The sequence below is a fragment of the Sinocyclocheilus anshuiensis genome, unplaced genomic scaffold (genome assembly GCF_001515605.1).
Source record: "Sinocyclocheilus anshuiensis isolate Anshui unplaced genomic scaffold, SAMN03320099.WGS_v1.1 scaffold776, whole genome shotgun sequence".
Lineage (NCBI taxonomy): Eukaryota > Metazoa > Chordata > Actinopteri > Cypriniformes > Cyprinidae > Sinocyclocheilus > Sinocyclocheilus anshuiensis.
This window is the reverse complement of record NW_015555808.1, coordinates 824669-842192: the sequence shown is the minus strand read 5'-3', so window position 1 is coordinate 842192 and position 17524 is coordinate 824669. Positions and strand designations below refer to the sequence as shown.

At 35.7% G+C, this 17524-nt stretch overlaps 1 protein-coding gene across 2 annotated transcripts in view; it reads right to left on the bottom strand.

Annotated features, from left to right (window-relative positions):
• The window catches only part of LOC107675050 (protein stum homolog), a 22461-nt gene extending 11760 nt beyond the window's left edge, over positions 1-10701 (bottom strand). For both annotated transcript variants that reach the window (XM_016469239.1, XM_016469240.1), the window contains exon 1: positions 10409-10701. In XM_016469239.1, coding sequence (XP_016324725.1) covers positions 10409-10577 — 169 coding nt within the window. In that variant the 5' untranslated portion in view covers positions 10578-10701. The remainder of the gene's footprint in view (positions 1-10408) is intronic.
• Positions 10702-17524: the final 6823 nt, after the last annotated feature.

Sequence of the window (17524 nt, the reverse complement as noted above, 5' to 3'; positions counted from 1 at the left end):
CACCCCCCCACATTATCTCACACACACACACACACACACACACACACACACACACACACGCATGACAAATCAACTGTATGATCTCGCATCAGGCTATCAACAATGCTTCTGCCTGTCAAACTGCATTAAGCACTGGATACCAAGGCAAATGTCTGCTTGCATATGCCACACATATAGTTTAGAGGCCACATCACACGTCATAATGATTCAACAGAGACATGCACACATTCACACTCGTTTTCTCTATGAAGAAGGGATGCTTGAAGATAAGATGCAGTAGGGTGGTGAGGGGTCCTAGTCCCTGCACATTAGGCTCACAATCACTATAATTTACCTCAGCCTTCCTCACATGCGCCCCATTGCCAGTGTGGGAGGTTAATTATCCTGTTCAGTTCCTTTTCTTCTGAGAGAGATGAATGTTGCTAGGAGAGCGTGTGTGGAGGTTCTCAGGTGCCAATGTAATTTTCTAGCGCTCTAGGATGTTTTAAACATATGCACTGTAAGCACATTTGGTATAGTAGTCAACATTTGAAGTGGATCAAAACCTTTCATCAAAACAATACCCGTTCTTGTCTTAGGACAACTTTGATGAACTTTTTTGATCCACTTCAGATGTTGACTACTGTAAATAGTTGTGGTGACCCTTGTAGCTGCAAGGAATGAAAATCAGTTTTCTTCTCTCCCATCGTTCACCCTCTTCAGATTGGAAACTAGTGGATGCACCATTCAGTATTTTTCAGGAAGTCATTCACAAGACTCCTCACTTGTTGATTGCACACATTGATTGAGTTTCTTCGAGTCAGAAAGAATGATTCATCAAACCATTGGATAAAACAGGAGAGACAAAGAACGACCTTAAGCCACAAAAGACACATTCTTCAATGGTTCTTCATGGAACCATTGATGCCAATAAAAACATTATTTTTAAGAGTGCACCATAAGCTTCAAGCATGTTAAACAATAGCATATGCTTCTGCTGAGGCTGGGTGATTTCAAATGAATTGTAGAATATAACTGACATCACTTCATAAGCCAACCTGAAAGGCTAATTTGCGACTTTGAATTTCTATTTTACAATAGCAGTTTTTGATTTATGAGTAAAATAAAGTTTATGGTTAATAATACTTTCACACAGGTTACTTTAGGACTAAATTCACAAAATTCTCCTTTGAGGTAAACTACTTTTAAAAACTGTGGGGTCAGTAAGAAATTAAGAAATTCTAAAAAGACATGAATGCTCATATTCAGCAAGGACCCATTAAATTGATGAAAAGTGACAGTACAGACATTTATAATGTTACAAAAGATTTCTATTTCAAACAAATGCTGTTAATTTAACTTTATATTAATCAAAGAATACTGGAAAAAATGTATCACCTTCTCCACAAAAATATTAAGCAGCACAACTGTTTTCAACATTGCTAATAATAAAAAATGGTTCTTTAAGCAGCAAATCAGCATATTAGAATGATTTCTGAAAGATCATGTGACACTGAAGACTGGAGTAATGATGCTGAAAATTCAGCTTTGCTATCAAAGGAATAAATTACATGTATTTAAATGTATTAAAATAAAAAACAGTTGTTTATTTTAATAATATTTTACGATATTACTGTTTTACTGTATTTTGATAAATAAGCCAGTAGCATATGCCTGCGTGTATTTTCTTGAGGGAATCCATGGCTCGAAAATGTTAATGAAAACAGGAATCAAGGAAATGTGAGTTTTTTTAAGCTAGTGGAACTATATGATAATGTCTTATTTTTTATTGTCTTATTTTTTTAATTGCATATGGAGAAAATCAAACACAGTGTACATACAGCACCTCTCTAACATTAAACATGCATGCTGTGTTTGGTCCACAGGTGGCGACTAAATGCCCGAGAGCTTGATGTATAACAGAGTCATTTCGAAAGCGAGGTGAAGGATTAGCCTCAAGGTAGGCCTAGAAAACATGCACAGCGACCATTCCGGAAATTGAAAATTCCACAACAGCTCTGCAGCCTTAATTTATAACAGCTCAAGGATGAGAGCCAAGACAGCTTGCGAGGAGACGCAACGAAGTCCGTCTTACTGCCTGCAGCCATTGCAGTTTTCAGCCATTCTGTGAGGAGCTGATTACTCATCAGTCATTTACTGGCTGTTCAATCCTTTCTGAAGAGAGTCATTTGGGTTAACACTGTCTTTTATCAGGCTCACAGCCTTTAAAGGGACAATTTCACTTGGAGTAACTGAGCCTTGAGAAGATCAGAAATGATTAAAAAGCATGCCAGAACATTTTGTTATATGAAAAACCCCATAAGGGGAACAACTCGAGTCATTTTCATTACCCCAAAAGTTAAACTTTGATATGAACTTGTGCTTTATTGCCAAATCTTACAATCAGTTTTTTCTGTTCACTGAGTTTATTGCTAATATAGACTCGGTCATTAATCACACTGCAAATCTTATGTAATCTGAAGCAAGAGCATCAATGTAATTTGTTATCGGGTGTCTCTGCTGATTGCCACAGTGCAGCTGTATTAAAAATGAGACCAATAACAGTCTCTGAATGATGTTATCCCATTCATCTAATTTTGTGAGTGAAGAGACCGTCTGTATAAAATTAGAAGTTACAGCGCTCAGTAGTCTTCTATCTGCTGCCAAAAACATTGCGCTGAAAGACATTTTTCTGCTCTCAAAGCAAACTATTGTCACAAAAACACCAACTGTGCCCTCATTCAAGTAATCATGCATAATATTGTACTGTTCAGTTGCTGAACTGAATCTATCAGCTGCAATTTAATAAAGAAATGTCATATTTTGGTCTGAAATAGGGAGGATGTCAGCCTTATAAGGCATGTCCCCAGACCGCCTATAGTCCAATCACTTACTGTCTGATGCATATTTAACACAAAACTGTGAAGGGTTTTTTTTCAGTCTGGCTGTTTTGCACTAGTTCAAATCTAACATTGTCCAAATATGCATATACTTCCCTACTATAATGCATGTAAACAGCAATATATCAAATAAGCAGTATATCCGCATATGCATTATCATGATGACAGAGAACTTAACTAAGAGCCAGGCTGCTCAAATGAACACTACTGTTCAAAAGTCTGGGGTTGGTCACATTTTTTATTGTTTTTGAATGCTCATTCTTATGCTCATCATGAATGAATTTACTTGCTCAAAAAAAATAAAAAAAGTGATCGTAAAGCTGATTTTTCAGCTGTCATTATTTCAGTCTTCAGTGTCACATGATCCTTCAGAAAAAAAACTGGAAAATATTTTTTTTCCCAGAATTTTTTGATGAATATTTTTTTTTCCAAAAGAACAGCATTTATTTAAAATATATATAGTTTAGACATTATAAATGTCTTCATTGTCACCTTTTTTTAATCAATTTAATGCATACTTGCTGAATAAAAGCATTTTAAATGGAGTCAGTAAAAATCTTACTTACTTCCAAACATTTAAATGGCAATGTAAAGTGTTGTAGGTAGCAAGAAAGTTGTTCCTTGTGATTAAATTAAACACTTGAAGCAATTCTACATGTCAGTTACAAAAAAATTAAGGTCAAGGTACAATGCTAAGCTAGTGAATGTAGTATATCTGGGAATATGAGTTCATACATGCATACCCATGGAACATACTTCATCAAAGGCTGAGAGGAAAGTTCTTAATTGAATTTCATACATACTTGAAACTATTTGATTTCAGACTCATCTTAAACTTGCATTGCAAAGCTTTGAATATGTTAACAATGAAAAGAGTAAAGTAAAAACACCAAATTAGAGCACCACCAAATTGTTGACCTCTGCAGTCAGTTTATTTTTTAGCTTGAATCCACAAGAGAGTTAAGGTCGTATACAAGAGTCCTCTTCCTGACGTCTGTGCATGCTCCTCTGCATGCCTGTTTTTTCTTTGTAATTCCGTTTGCTTAACATATTATTCAAGGTCTAAAAAAGTAAAGGAATCTAAAACGATAACCATACTTAATTGTTTTGCCTGTTTAAGTGCACTTTGAAGGACCCCCTTGAAATGAATTCATTTGCTGTCTTATCTACCTCTTTCAATCTTAGCAGAGACAGGCAGGCAGGCTTCTGCTATCTGCTGTCATGGAAACTAGAAGAGCACCAGGGCTAGAGCGATAGGTTCAGTTCAAAGAGTGTTGGGATAGCATCGGCATGAGCAACACAAATCTCTCAAATTGCCCTGCTGAGAAAATAGTTTAAACCATCCTAAGCTGATCTGCACCTAAACCAGCTGGCCGACCAGCTAAACCAGTAGATGACCATGAACCAGCTTAAGATGGTTTATGCTGTTTTTCTCAGCAGGGTTATCACTAAAAAGACTTCTGTCAAATCTCTGGTTACTGTGATTTACTGTACATTCCTGGTTGGGTAAAAAATCTTGTGGAAATGGTAAAATTAAAGCAAAAAAAAAAAAAAAAGCCATTAATTCTAAAACAAATTATTCACTACATTCAGTTTTAGCATTTTCATAAAACTGTTTCTGAAGCTAAATGCATCTGAAGTGGTTGACCTTTGTCTTTTCTTTGCACTTCAACACTCACATTTTAAATGGTTTACATTTTTTTCCCATGTGAAAAAACTTCCCATTTAGATCAGGCCAGATCAAGATGAAAACTGATGGTCCGGTCTAGAGGCTTCTCCGGACAGAGCTCCGACGTGTGAACCATGGTGGGTGAGTACGATCCATGTCTAACCGTTCCCTACTCAGGGAACCATGGTTACATAAGTAACCTGAGACGTTTTCCACTTTTAGACCTTGAGAAACTCCTTTCTTCGGATGAAATTCCATCTATATCTGATTACATCTAAACCAAATATATTTTGAAAAGGTTACATTTTGTTCCACACAAAGCCTGAATTAAAACAAGATTTTTCTAGTATGCCTGAACAAATGAGCATGCAAGCCTAAAATTAAAATAAGTAAAAAAAAAAAACTAAAATAAAAAAGTTGTAAATCCAGCTGTTTAAATAATTTTGATGCCACAGATTTTCAGAATGGCTGACAACATAAGGAAAAAAATGTTTAAAGATGCCAGTCAGGAGGTTTGAGTCCAATGTCACAACTGAATTTTAAATCTGCAGTGTTGGATAAGAAAAACTGTTTAGAACCAGAGGGATTTACTAAATGCTGTTTTAAATAAAATGTCTAGTTACAAATTTCTTTGTATATTAACTTTACTTCATTCAAATTCCAAATTGTCCAAAGCAAACATTTTTAGCTTTGTTTAGTTGCAGCATCTGAAGCAACTTATTTAAAAGTATGCTTATTGCACTATTAGTGTAAAGCACCCAGATGCCCAGCTCTGTCATTGTTTGGACTTGAAATCTATTAATAAGACCCTCAATGTGTGCACATGCAAATTAGCATGATTTGATGATTTGAATCTAAATTCATCTGGCACCCAACACATGCCCTGCAAAGTATCTGCAATTAAAGGTGAGGAGAGCAGGTTGTCAAGCATGACTCACTAACTAGAGTGGTAATGGTCTCTGACAACCCGAGTGCAGACAGTGTGTTCAAGAGAGCCCCGTTTGGCTCTTGGCATTTTCCCTTTATCATCATCATCCAAACATGGGCTCTCTTGTCATAATATTCCACTCTAGTTTATGTATGAGCAACTGTGCAGCAGACAGGAGCTCAGTAAACCATGCCCGCGTGCAGAGATGATACGAGACAGGCACATTACTGCCTGCAGAATGCATGTTCGTTTTGTAAGTATTTATACAGCATATGCACTGATTCATACTGAATGCTTGCGTCCTCCAAAAGCGCTCCATGTCCTCCAGAGAGACTGGCCGAAACGTGAGCAGGAAAGGCTATGCTGAAGTGGACTGCAAGATTAGATGACTTGAGGCACGGGTCCAATGGGGGTATCCTGATGGATGAAACCAATATTGACATAAACACCAGAGGGCCACAGGTGGCTGAGTGATGCGGTCACCGGGTTGATTACTGTATGTTCAATCTAACTGCAACTGTCAGAGATGGATTCCAAGCTCTTCAAATGTCCCGGATGTATAAGTCTGGGCAAAGATGCCACAGAGGAGCCGCATATTTCCCATGCCCTGGTATCAGCACACAAAAAGTAGGGCTGGGTTGACAATATCGATTACCAGATTTTAAAGTAAGTAATTTCTAAGAAAACGCTGTTGCTATATGAAATCACCAATACAAGCACACCCCTACCAAATGATCATAAAACATATCGTTACCTCCTTATAATATATCACGTGCTCCGAGACGCAGAAGCGGTGTCTGATTCAAGAACGAACTAATTCTTTTCAATTAACCTTTTAAATCGGCTCGCAAATCGCACCAAACGATTCATTGACGAATTAGAATGAACCGATTGCAGCTGTTCTCGAGTCGACAACTCACTGATTCAAATTATCCATTTATTGTGAGTCTCCAGTGAACTGAATTCACAAGTAAGAACCGGGAGATCTTGTGAGCGCGCGCGCGTGTCTGATGCTGTTAAAAGTAAGTTACTAATGTCGAATTTTAGGATTAATTATTGTAACTGAAAATCATATTTAGGTCAAAACTGTCAGTTGTCTGTGAACTAAATCGGCTGTAAAGGGTGATCTGTTTAAGCCCACTGAAATGATTGAATGCAGACACATCAACATCTGTGTCTCTATTTTAGGTAAAAAAAAAAAAAACCTGAAACATTAAAATAACACAGACTAAATAAAATAACTCATGCGCGTTCATATTCACCGCTGCCGTAACGTTAACAGTTTTATTAAAATGCTACGCATTTATAAGTACATAAAAAATCGAGTACTTTTGTACTTTCACTCGAGTAAAATTGAAAAAGGAGTACTTTTACTTTTACTGGAGTAATATTTTATTATACGTATCTGTACTTTTACTCAAGTACTTGATTTGTGTACTTCGTCCACCACTGTCATACCCGTCTTGATAGGTCCACCCCCAAATTCACAAACATGCTATGTACTTACTGGTGATTGGCTACAAGTGTGTTTTGGTGCTTGGTCCGATTCACTTTCAGCAGTGTTTCTCAGAAATCACTGCACCTTTAACTGATTCTCAGCTGAGGAACCAATATCAATTTAATGTGACATGACAGATCGCTGTAGCGCCGCAGTTCAAGTGGCAGTGCAATAGGGTTGTTCCGATAGACGATAGTATCGTGTATCGACGCTAGTCAGAGATATCGACGATAGCAGATGTCTTTGTCGATAGTCAAGACGATATTAGGCTCATTCTCCTCCTATAAATGTATTAAATTATTATTATTATTATTATTAGGCGGCCTATTATAATTCGGCTACTATTATCAAATTGCTCCGCTATTTCACTTCAGCACCGCATTTCACACTCGCGCAAATGAGCCTGTAGCCGGTGAAGGAGTCTCCAACCACAAACAGGCGTACATCGTCTGCTGATATAAGGTATTTCATTGCATTTTTACAAGTAATCTGAATGGCCTATAGCCTATATGTGCAATATTTTAACTGAGCCCTCACTAACTGAGTTTAATGCCACAGTTATGTTGGAATGCATTTCATTCTTGTTTCTGTGGCGGCGCGTTGGGCTCAACTTTACTCCAAATATATGTACTTACCTGCTTTAAATACTTTTATATTTAACATGTTCGTTTATGTCCAATATTTACTGTTAAACTGTTGGTCTTTAAAATAAATCTACTTTTGATTTTCACTGTTGACTGCAGACCTTTTAGACTGATAACTTTCGTGCTCTGATGCGGCAAACTTGTCACTGGACTTGCGGTCCTAATAGTGATGTATGACTGTTGTATCCGAATATATATGAAATAGCTGTTTTACATTTTTTTTTATATTTAACATGTTAGTTTATCAGTTATTATTCGATTATTGGTGCTTTCATAGGCTCTCTCTCGCGTGCCCACGCGGTTTAAAACACCACATAGTTATGAAATAGCCTATGATAAATACAGAGAGTCTCTCTCTCTTGCCCCCACCCACGCACACACAATAATATCGTGTATCGGCGATCTCACGGGTTGGTGATATGACGATTTGAAAAATGACCATATCGCCTAACACTGCAGTGCAGAGATGAACCAATCATCTCTTTCTTTTGCTACTAATTATAGTATAAAATAAACATGAATGAACATCAGAATGTATGAAAAAAAACAGTACAACTATTTAAATGTATCATGTCTCATGTAATCACTCAATTAGTGTTTCAACCTCAAAAAGACGTCAATAAAACAGTTTGTAAACAATGTGTCACGTAGTGTTACATTTACCTCAGAAAAGACACTCAATACACTAACCTGCTATTGATGTCTCATTTATTGCATGTTTTAATATTTTTTCATGAAAACAAGAATGTTTATCTTTTAACAATGAATTAGAGTAGAAAATATCATTAAAAACTGATTTAAATTATTTTTATTATTATTTAAATGTTAAATATTTGTATACAACTCAATAAATTGAATAAATATATCCAACATTTCTAAATATACCCAAACAAATTGAAATCCGAATCAAATAGAGAGCTTGTGAATTGAAATTGAATCGATTCGAAAATCTGTGTCAATTCCGATTAACAAAAAGGGGTAAGTATCCATAACTGTGGGGTTAAAAAGAAGAGCTATCTGATGTACGGCATGATCCATAAAAGACGAGGGAGCCAAAAGGTATCAGCTCACCTATCAAGACTTGGCACTTGGCACAGATTAGAAGTGTTCAGGGTAAAGTTTCAGCACAATGCTTTTGAATTGAAAGACTTTGGTGCAAAATAACCAGGAGTATTCTTTTGTTACTATTTCTAGCATATTTCAAAGACATTCCCTGAGGTCATGCTTCCCAGCCTTATGAGACATAAGGGAGATCAATATTCTTCTGCCATGTGTGCTTTTATACTTTGAAAATTGCAAGCTACAAAGTGATGCTTTAAATGTGCAGTGGTACTAGAATTCTTCTTTGAAGATTGACATCATGGCATAATCTATTAGCAATTAAGAAAAGAGGCATGTTAGATGAAAGAAGATGGTCACACAAGCTGATCACACACATGACCAAATACCAGAGATGAACAATTACTTAGACTGAACTAACATGATTGAGAATAAAGTTGGAAATGACAATATCAAGATGGACAAATGGACCAGCTATGAAGGAGAAAAGGTCAAGTTATCAATCAGGGTAATGGAGTGGATGCAATTTATTTATGATTGTTTTGATTATCTGTTCTGGTATGCTCTCAAATGTACGTGATGGATCTGTTACCACACTTCAAAAATTGGACATGAGCTGAAATAATAAACAGCTCGCATTGAATCTTGACCTAAATGTCAGTGAGAAACACGATCTGTTCCTGTTAGCGTCCAGATATTCCAAGTGTGTTTTGGTGCTTTATGGCTCAATAAGAAATAAGGTTGTTCATGATCATAAAGATAATCAAGTTTAAAACACATGTGCCTGGGTGTTAGAAATATAATATTTGAATTCACATTGATTTTATGCATTTTTGAAAAGCAATTTCTAACTAAAATGACTAAAATGGCCATTAGGTAACAACATATATTTCTTACACTTTGACTACAGTGTAAGCATATTAAGCATTATATCATGCATTTTTAAATCACAAGCCAAAATATTATAGCATTTTCTTTGGGTTTTACCATTTGACAACTTGAACTAACCATGATATAATTTCCTGTTTATGATATAATTTCACATGATTCATGATATAATTTCACATGACAAAAAATGGCTTTCTGCATGTTGCTTGTGCCACTTTTATACAACCAAAACTGGTTCAATATCTATTTTCCTAAACAATAATAACACAAGGTTAGCCAAGCTACTCAAAGGTCATCCTATTGAGATTTTCAGCCTTTTGATGAGAATTTTTCATCATTGTACCACCCACATGTTTGACTTCATGCCCCACAAACACATAAAAATAGATTTTAATTCAGAAATTGAGAACATGTTCAATGTAGGTGGATCCATTTGTCTGCATGAACTGCATTTTTATGTTTTGTTGTGGAAAGTAATAGACAGGTACAAAAAAAAAAAAAGTCACGTAATTGACCCATTTACAAAAATATCACCAAAAACATAAAAACGCATTAAGGAATGCATGAATGAATTAGAAACAAATACAATAAGCCTTGCTCAAAGTATTTAGACATTCCAATCGCAATTGGAAAGCATAAACAAAAAGTATAAGCAATATAATACACCTTATGTAGTATATACTTAAACTGTATGAGAATGTAAGATTCAAAGCAAATTTTAATTACTTAAAGCGCGCACTGAAAGAACTTGTTGATGAAATGCAGTTTATTTCGGGTGTAAATACAGTGTTATATCTCGCAGGTGGTTGTATGTATATGAGCGAATCTCCTCCTCGTACTCACCCAGTCCGGGCACAAATGTGTTGAGAAACAGGCAGAGGACAGCTACTGGGAAAGGCATATAGGGGATGGCAGCGCGTAAAGCTCCTTTCTTCTCCCTGACTTGAACAACAACTCCGCTGGTAGAAGAAGAAACTCCTTTTTCGTTCATTTCTGTGTCTTTCTGGTCCATTTCCCGATTTTTTAAACTACTTACAAAGCTTGAAATCCTTGTTTTGGTTTGTACTGGACACTATCAGGCGTACCTCCAGCGCGAGCGTAAGCTTTATGTTGAAATGAGTGCGCGCAGTGAACGGTAGGCGTCACACTTACTACTGTGTCAGTGAGTGATAGTAGATCGTTACACAATAGATTTAAAGGCACAGTGGTGAATTTAACGGACTAAATCGACAGATTATAACTGGATTATCCCGAGTGTTTGAAATATTACTGATATCCAGTAAATGTTTATGCTCAGTGTCTTCAAAGGCGGTAAACAGTAGTTTCGCTGTCAGAATTTAAAAGCATTTTCGTTCACGCAAAAATGAAAATTCAGTCAACCAGTATCTTTAACGCAAAAGGTAAAATCTTAATTTCTTTATATATTTACATTTTTCACATTGCATAAAAATACTGTAGGCTACAATAATCAGCAAGTATAAATATAGTAGCCTATATGTGACCCTGGACCACAAAACCAATCATAAGGGTATTTTTTTCAGAATTGAGATTTATACATCATCTGAAAGCTGAATAAATAAGCTTTACATTGATGTATGGATGTATGTTTGTTAGGATATAACAATATTTGGCCGAGATACAACTATTTGAAAATCTGGAATCTGAGGGTGCAAAAAAATCAAAATATTGAGAAAATCGCCTTTAAAGTTGCTTTTAAGTTCTTAGCAATGCATACTAATCAAAAATTAAGTTTGAATATATTTACAGTAGGAAATCGACAAAATATCTTCATGGAACATGATCTTTACTTAATATCCTAATGATTTTTGGCATAAAAGAAAAATCTATAATTTTGACCCATACAATGTATTTTTGGCTATTGCTACAAATATACCCCCAGCGATTTAAGACTGTTTTGTGGTCCAGGGTCACATATAGTCACCTTTTTGGATTCTTAGCCATAGGAGCTCAATGACAACACAGAGCTCAAGGAAGGCAAACATAGACACCCCCTCCTCCTGAAACTTTATCTGCTGGTGATGCTCTTAAACAGTATTACTGAAAAAAATGAAACAATTATTAGATCATTTAAAAATATCAATTGCGTTTAATTTTTGTCCTATTGGTTTTATTTTCCCTTTTTTAAACCACAGTCTCCCTTTGCCTCCTCTGGGAAAATTCACCTGCTGTTTATACAGAAGGATAGTCTTTGGTGAGCCATGGCCTGTCACTGACAGTTTTTGAAAATACTGATGTGTTGCACCTTGACTCAAAAGGCCATCCAAAGCCAGAGCCGTTACAATGAACCAAGCGGCAAATCAAAACCATCTGGGCCTGTTGTGTCAACAGCTGTGGGACTGAAGGTGTGGCACGTACTCAGAACACTTGTCATTTCCCAGCCTGCAGACCGGCAACAGTCTGCATAATACATTATTACAGTGGATTTTTCTTCTTGTGCCATTATTTGAACATGCACATACTTAATGGTTTCGCATAGAAATAGTGAGAAAATAATTAAGCAATATAACTGATATAATAAGGATATTTTGATTAATTTAACCCTCTGGTGCTCCTCACATGACGGTCAAAATGACCCTTTTTATTTCAATGAAATTAATGTACTATATTTTAGATTGATGTTTTTCTTGAATGCTTTGAAGCACAGATTTGGTCTCTTTTTAAAGGATACATCTGGTAGATTGTTGAAGTGAAAAAAAGTGAAATTTAAAAAAAGTTATAGAAGTTTAAGTTTATTGATATGAAAAATGCATAAACATAGTATTTTCAAATTTTATGTGAAATACATTTTCCAAAACATGAGTTAGCCTAAAACTGTGAGGAAAAATCAAAGCCATAAATTTAAACAAGTGTTCCAAATTTGAAGTTGACATTTCAAAATAATTAGGTTTCAGTAAGATTTTGTTTGGATGTAGTACCAAACGTTTTCACTTGATGACATTTGTTTACAAAGCTTTTAATTTTTTTTAAATTAACATTTCCAAAGTTGTTAATTTTTGACCATGAAGAGTGTGACTATATTTTTTAGGACCACTTAACCTTTTCGATTTATGTCCATGATTTTGTGAGTATGTGTGTGTGTTCACATAGCAAGTGCCAAAACCTTTATAAAGTTTCATACCATTCTGATGAAGTAAAAATTCTAAAAACAAAACAAAACGTAAAAATGTTCAATCAAAAAATGATGAAAGAGCACCAGAGGGTTAAATTTAATTTCATGCAGTATTGATGTTAGCATCGGTACACTCTTAAATATAAAGGTTCTAAAAGGGAACCTGCAGTGTTTCCATAGAACTATTTTGGGTTCCGCAAAGATCATTTTAGTGGACAGCTCTTCAAAAGAACCTTTTGTGCAATAGAGAGGTTCCATGGATCCTAATGGTTCTTTATGGAACCACAGGTGCCAAAAAATAACCTTTTTTAAGAGTGTAAATCATTGCATATTCTTATCAAATCATCATATTCTCTAGATTTCATCTCCAAATAACTCCATATCTAGAGGAATTAAGCTTATCCAAAGTGAAAGGACTTTGTTGTTATTTTAACCCTGAAGGAATCAATTTAAAAGTGCTGCTAAGACTCTTTTATTTGCAGTAATTATATCAGAGTGTTCATGACAACCCAACCGCTGAAGTATAAAGAAGTCTGAAGGGTTGTGAGGTGCATGAGCTAATGTATAGCCTGCATGCGGATGTGTTTCTACTTTATTTCCTTGCCCTTGGGAAAAACAGCCAAATGAAAACAGACAATCAATTTCAGTTCAGGCTGTTTTGACATTTTAAGTACACACATGCACTCTTTGTGTAATGATGTCAGTCTATGGAGGCTGAAACAATCCCACTAGTGAGATTTAGATGCTCCATTCTTAAGCTTAACAAACAGGAACCAGTCATTAGACTTTTTGCTATAAATATTCATGAAGGTGACCCCCCCCCACACACACACAACCATCCCAAAGTCAGTCATTTTATTGTCAGGTCACCTAGCAACAGGGTATTCTAGGCAGATGTAGTTCTTATAAAATCTTTCTTGTATGACGTCAGCTGTAAAAGTGTAACATGAAATGCTAAAAAGTTATTCTAGCTTTTCTTCATGCTGCATGCATTTTGCATTCCACATGGTTTTAGAAACCAGGACACCAAAGAAATATCAAATGCATTGTAATAAAAGGACAACATGTTATAGTCTTCCATCTGGAGGGACAGGAGTGGCTATTGGCTTAATATTAATGATTACTTCATATCTCGATTTTAATATTTCTTTGGCCCTTCAGGCAAGAGGAGGGGGGAGTGGAGATGCATGCACAACATATTGTGGCTAGCTTTCATCCACCAAAGGCTGTAGAATAAACAACTGCTTATGTATTTAGAATGTGATACCCAGTCATTTTGTCATAATGTCTATTTTAAAGCCAGCTGATCCACTATCCACTCAATGCTTTTATTTCAACTGATTTTCAATTTTATCGCCATAGAGCAGATATATATCCTGGATGAAGAATAGGCAGGACAATTAATCCTGGAGTCATCTTTGCATTTTGATTGTCAAGTCTGAATACAAGAAATTTCAAATAATTTGTCCACAATTTGTGCTAAAAAAAACACACTGGCTGGCACCAGTGCTTGCGACCACCTGTCTGGTCTCATATCTAATCTACTACATCAAAGCTGTCTGGTTCAGTTGGACGCTTACTTGCAGTATTCTGCTCTGCTCAGCTCAGCTCTTGGCTGCTGATTATTTTGGAATGAAATATTCAATTTGCAGCCCTGTGTCAGACAAATAAAAAGCACATGTCTCATTTCAGTTGCTCTGTAAGAAAAAAATATTGATGCTTACAGGCTAAAATTACATGAACCAACAATTATATGTATATATAATTATTTTCTGAGGTTATTTTAGCATGTTGTGTGTGTGTGTGTGTGTGTGTGTGTATATATATATATATATATATACACATGCACAAAATTATTAAACATGTTAGCTTATGAACTTATAAATGAACATACAAATAAGTGCACATATGTTTATAACCATGATATATATTGAGAGGCTGATAATGGTGCTAGTTAAAACCTGACACTGCATTAAACTAGTTGTGTAATGGCGGCCACTAGTGGTTAGAGAGGTAACTGACCGGCTCCAATGAGATTTTAGGACATGAAGACTGGCTGAATGAGCAGAACATGGCATAGCGACGATTAGAGAAGAGCAATCTATCAGGAATCTCTGGAATAAGTTATTTGAGAGGACTGAAGGGAATGCAGGAATCCAAAAGCTTCAACTAGACAATGAAGAATCAAAGGAGCAGATGTAGAGGATGACTCATTTTGAGGGATGGCAAAGACTTATATTTACTTTATTTAAAGGGATAACTCCACCCCAAAATGAAAATGTTGTCATTAATCACTTACCCCCATGTCGTTCCAAACCCCTAAAAGCTTCGTTCGTCTTCGGAACACAATTTAAGATATTTTGGATGAAAACCGGGAGGCTTGTGACTGTCCGATTGACTGCCAAGTAAATTACACTGTCAAGGTCCAGAAAAGTATGAAAGACATCGTCAGAATAGTCCATCTGCCATCAGTGGTTCAACCGTAATGTTATGAAGCGATGAGAATACTTTTTGTACGCGAAGAAAACAAAAATAACGACTTTATTCAACAATTCGTCTCCTCTGTGTCTCTCCGCATCACCGTAGCGCCCTTTTGGAGAATATCCGCTGAACACAAGCAGCATACGCTATTCTGTGTCAGCCGCTCTGCACAGATGCGCTGTTTTCGTTCAAATCAAAGCGTAAATACTCGTAGAAAACATATCCTTGTGTCGCGGCTGACACAGAATAGCGTACGCTGCTTGCGTTCAGTGGTTATTCTCCAAAAGGGCGCTACGGTGATGCGGAGAGACACAGAGGAGATGAATTGTTGAATAAAGTCATTATTTTTGTTTTCTTCGCGTACAAAAAGTATTCTTGTCTCTTCATAACGTTACGGTTGAACCACTGATGGCAGATGGACTATTCTGACAATGTCTTTCATACTTTTCTGGACCTTGACAGTGTCATTTACTTGGCAGTCAGTCGGACAGTCACAAGCCTCCCGGTTTTCATCCAAAATATCTTAAATTGTGTTCTGAAGACGAACTAAGCTTTTAGGGGTTTGGAACGGCATGGGGCTAAGTGATTAATGACAAAATTTTCATTTTGGGGTGGAGTATCCCTTTAAGGACTATAGCTAACAAAAAAAAAAAAAAGTAACTTCGGTGAAGAAAAATACAATTTAATTAATTAACAGATTAAAGTCAATTTCACACTGGGTCCTGGTAAAAACATTTAATATGTATAAAAAATGTATTATTCCCAATTTATGTGTGAAATTTTGACATAAAAGGCTGTCAAGAGAAAATGTATGTATGTATTTATTTATTATTTTTATTGTATTTTTTGTGCTGTTACAGCATCTAACAACAGGGTCAAACAGGACCATGCTAACCAGCCTTCTTTATTATTTAACCCTTTGGTATAAAATATAAAAATATAAAATTCAAGAAGGCCTGAAGAAAATTGAAAATAAAATAGAAAAAACTAAGAGAGAATGAGCTAGCAGAACAAGCTAGGATAAGGCATTTATTTAAATAAGAATTGTTAGTAGTCCATGTGGCTATAAAGATTGAGGAATAGAATTTGATTGAATAGAAAGGAGGAGATATTCATGAAAAAAATCAGACATTTTCTTGAGCAGTAATTCCTGAAGAAAAGACAAAATAAAATGGGAGGGTTAACATGCCAAACTCCCACAGATTCACACAGTAGTAGTAACAATCAACCTCACAAATGTTGCTGACAGCCTCAGCGTGCTACTGAATTATCTATCATTAGTCAATCAAAAGAGACATTTAGTAATGTATCTTTGCTTTGTGTGACGCACAATGCTGGATTTAGTTTGTAGCTTTTATTAAATAATATACATACATAGAATATGTCACACTGAGATGGCTGCAAAGGCTGAAAAAAGGAAAAAGGTTTCAGAAATATAGATGCAAAATGAGGAAGGAAAAAGAACAGCCCTGTGTAGTGACGTTATAAACCAAACATTACACATATACACATACATTACACAACCAAATATTACACATACCTTTATTTATTTCAGCTACATTTTCTTCTCTATACTCACCCTGTTTGTATGTTTAAAAAAGCTGGTGGCATTATACTGTAAATTGTAATGTATTTCATTGTGCTGTACATTAACATATAGTAGACTGCATTTTATATGGTGCTGCACTGTACATTGTCGCAATGTCTTTGAGGCTGCGAGTATCCACCAAGTTCTTTAGTCTCAGATCCCATATCTCTGACGAGTCAACACACATCACCCTTTTTTGTATTGAAACTACATTTTCAAAAGAAAAGATGATTCATGATGATTCATTAAAAGATGTAACACAATTCATTTTAATTAGGAACACTACAAAATATACTTACATGGCACTCAGGATGTGTTATATAGTAAATGTCATCTTCACAAATGTAACCATGGCACTTAACATGTTAAAATTTGATTATCAAATATGAGGAACGTTTTCGGACTTATAAATATCAGCAACTCCACCAAATCACATATTTTGGCTCAGGAGCGGAATAAAATTATTGAATTGATTTTTTTTAGCTCTATATTATTTTATATCATACTATATGAGCCAGTCATTTTCAATAAACTGTTCCATTTAAAAAAAAAAAGATTTAATATACTACTTCATATGTCAGGCTTTACAGGGTTAATAACAGGTGTAAACAAGACCTGAGTGAGCTTTGGTACTAAGTGTACCAAAATATAGTATATATAACACTTATTTTGTGTGTGTGTGTGTATATATATATATATATATATATATATATATATATATACATATACACACACACACACACACACACATATATATATA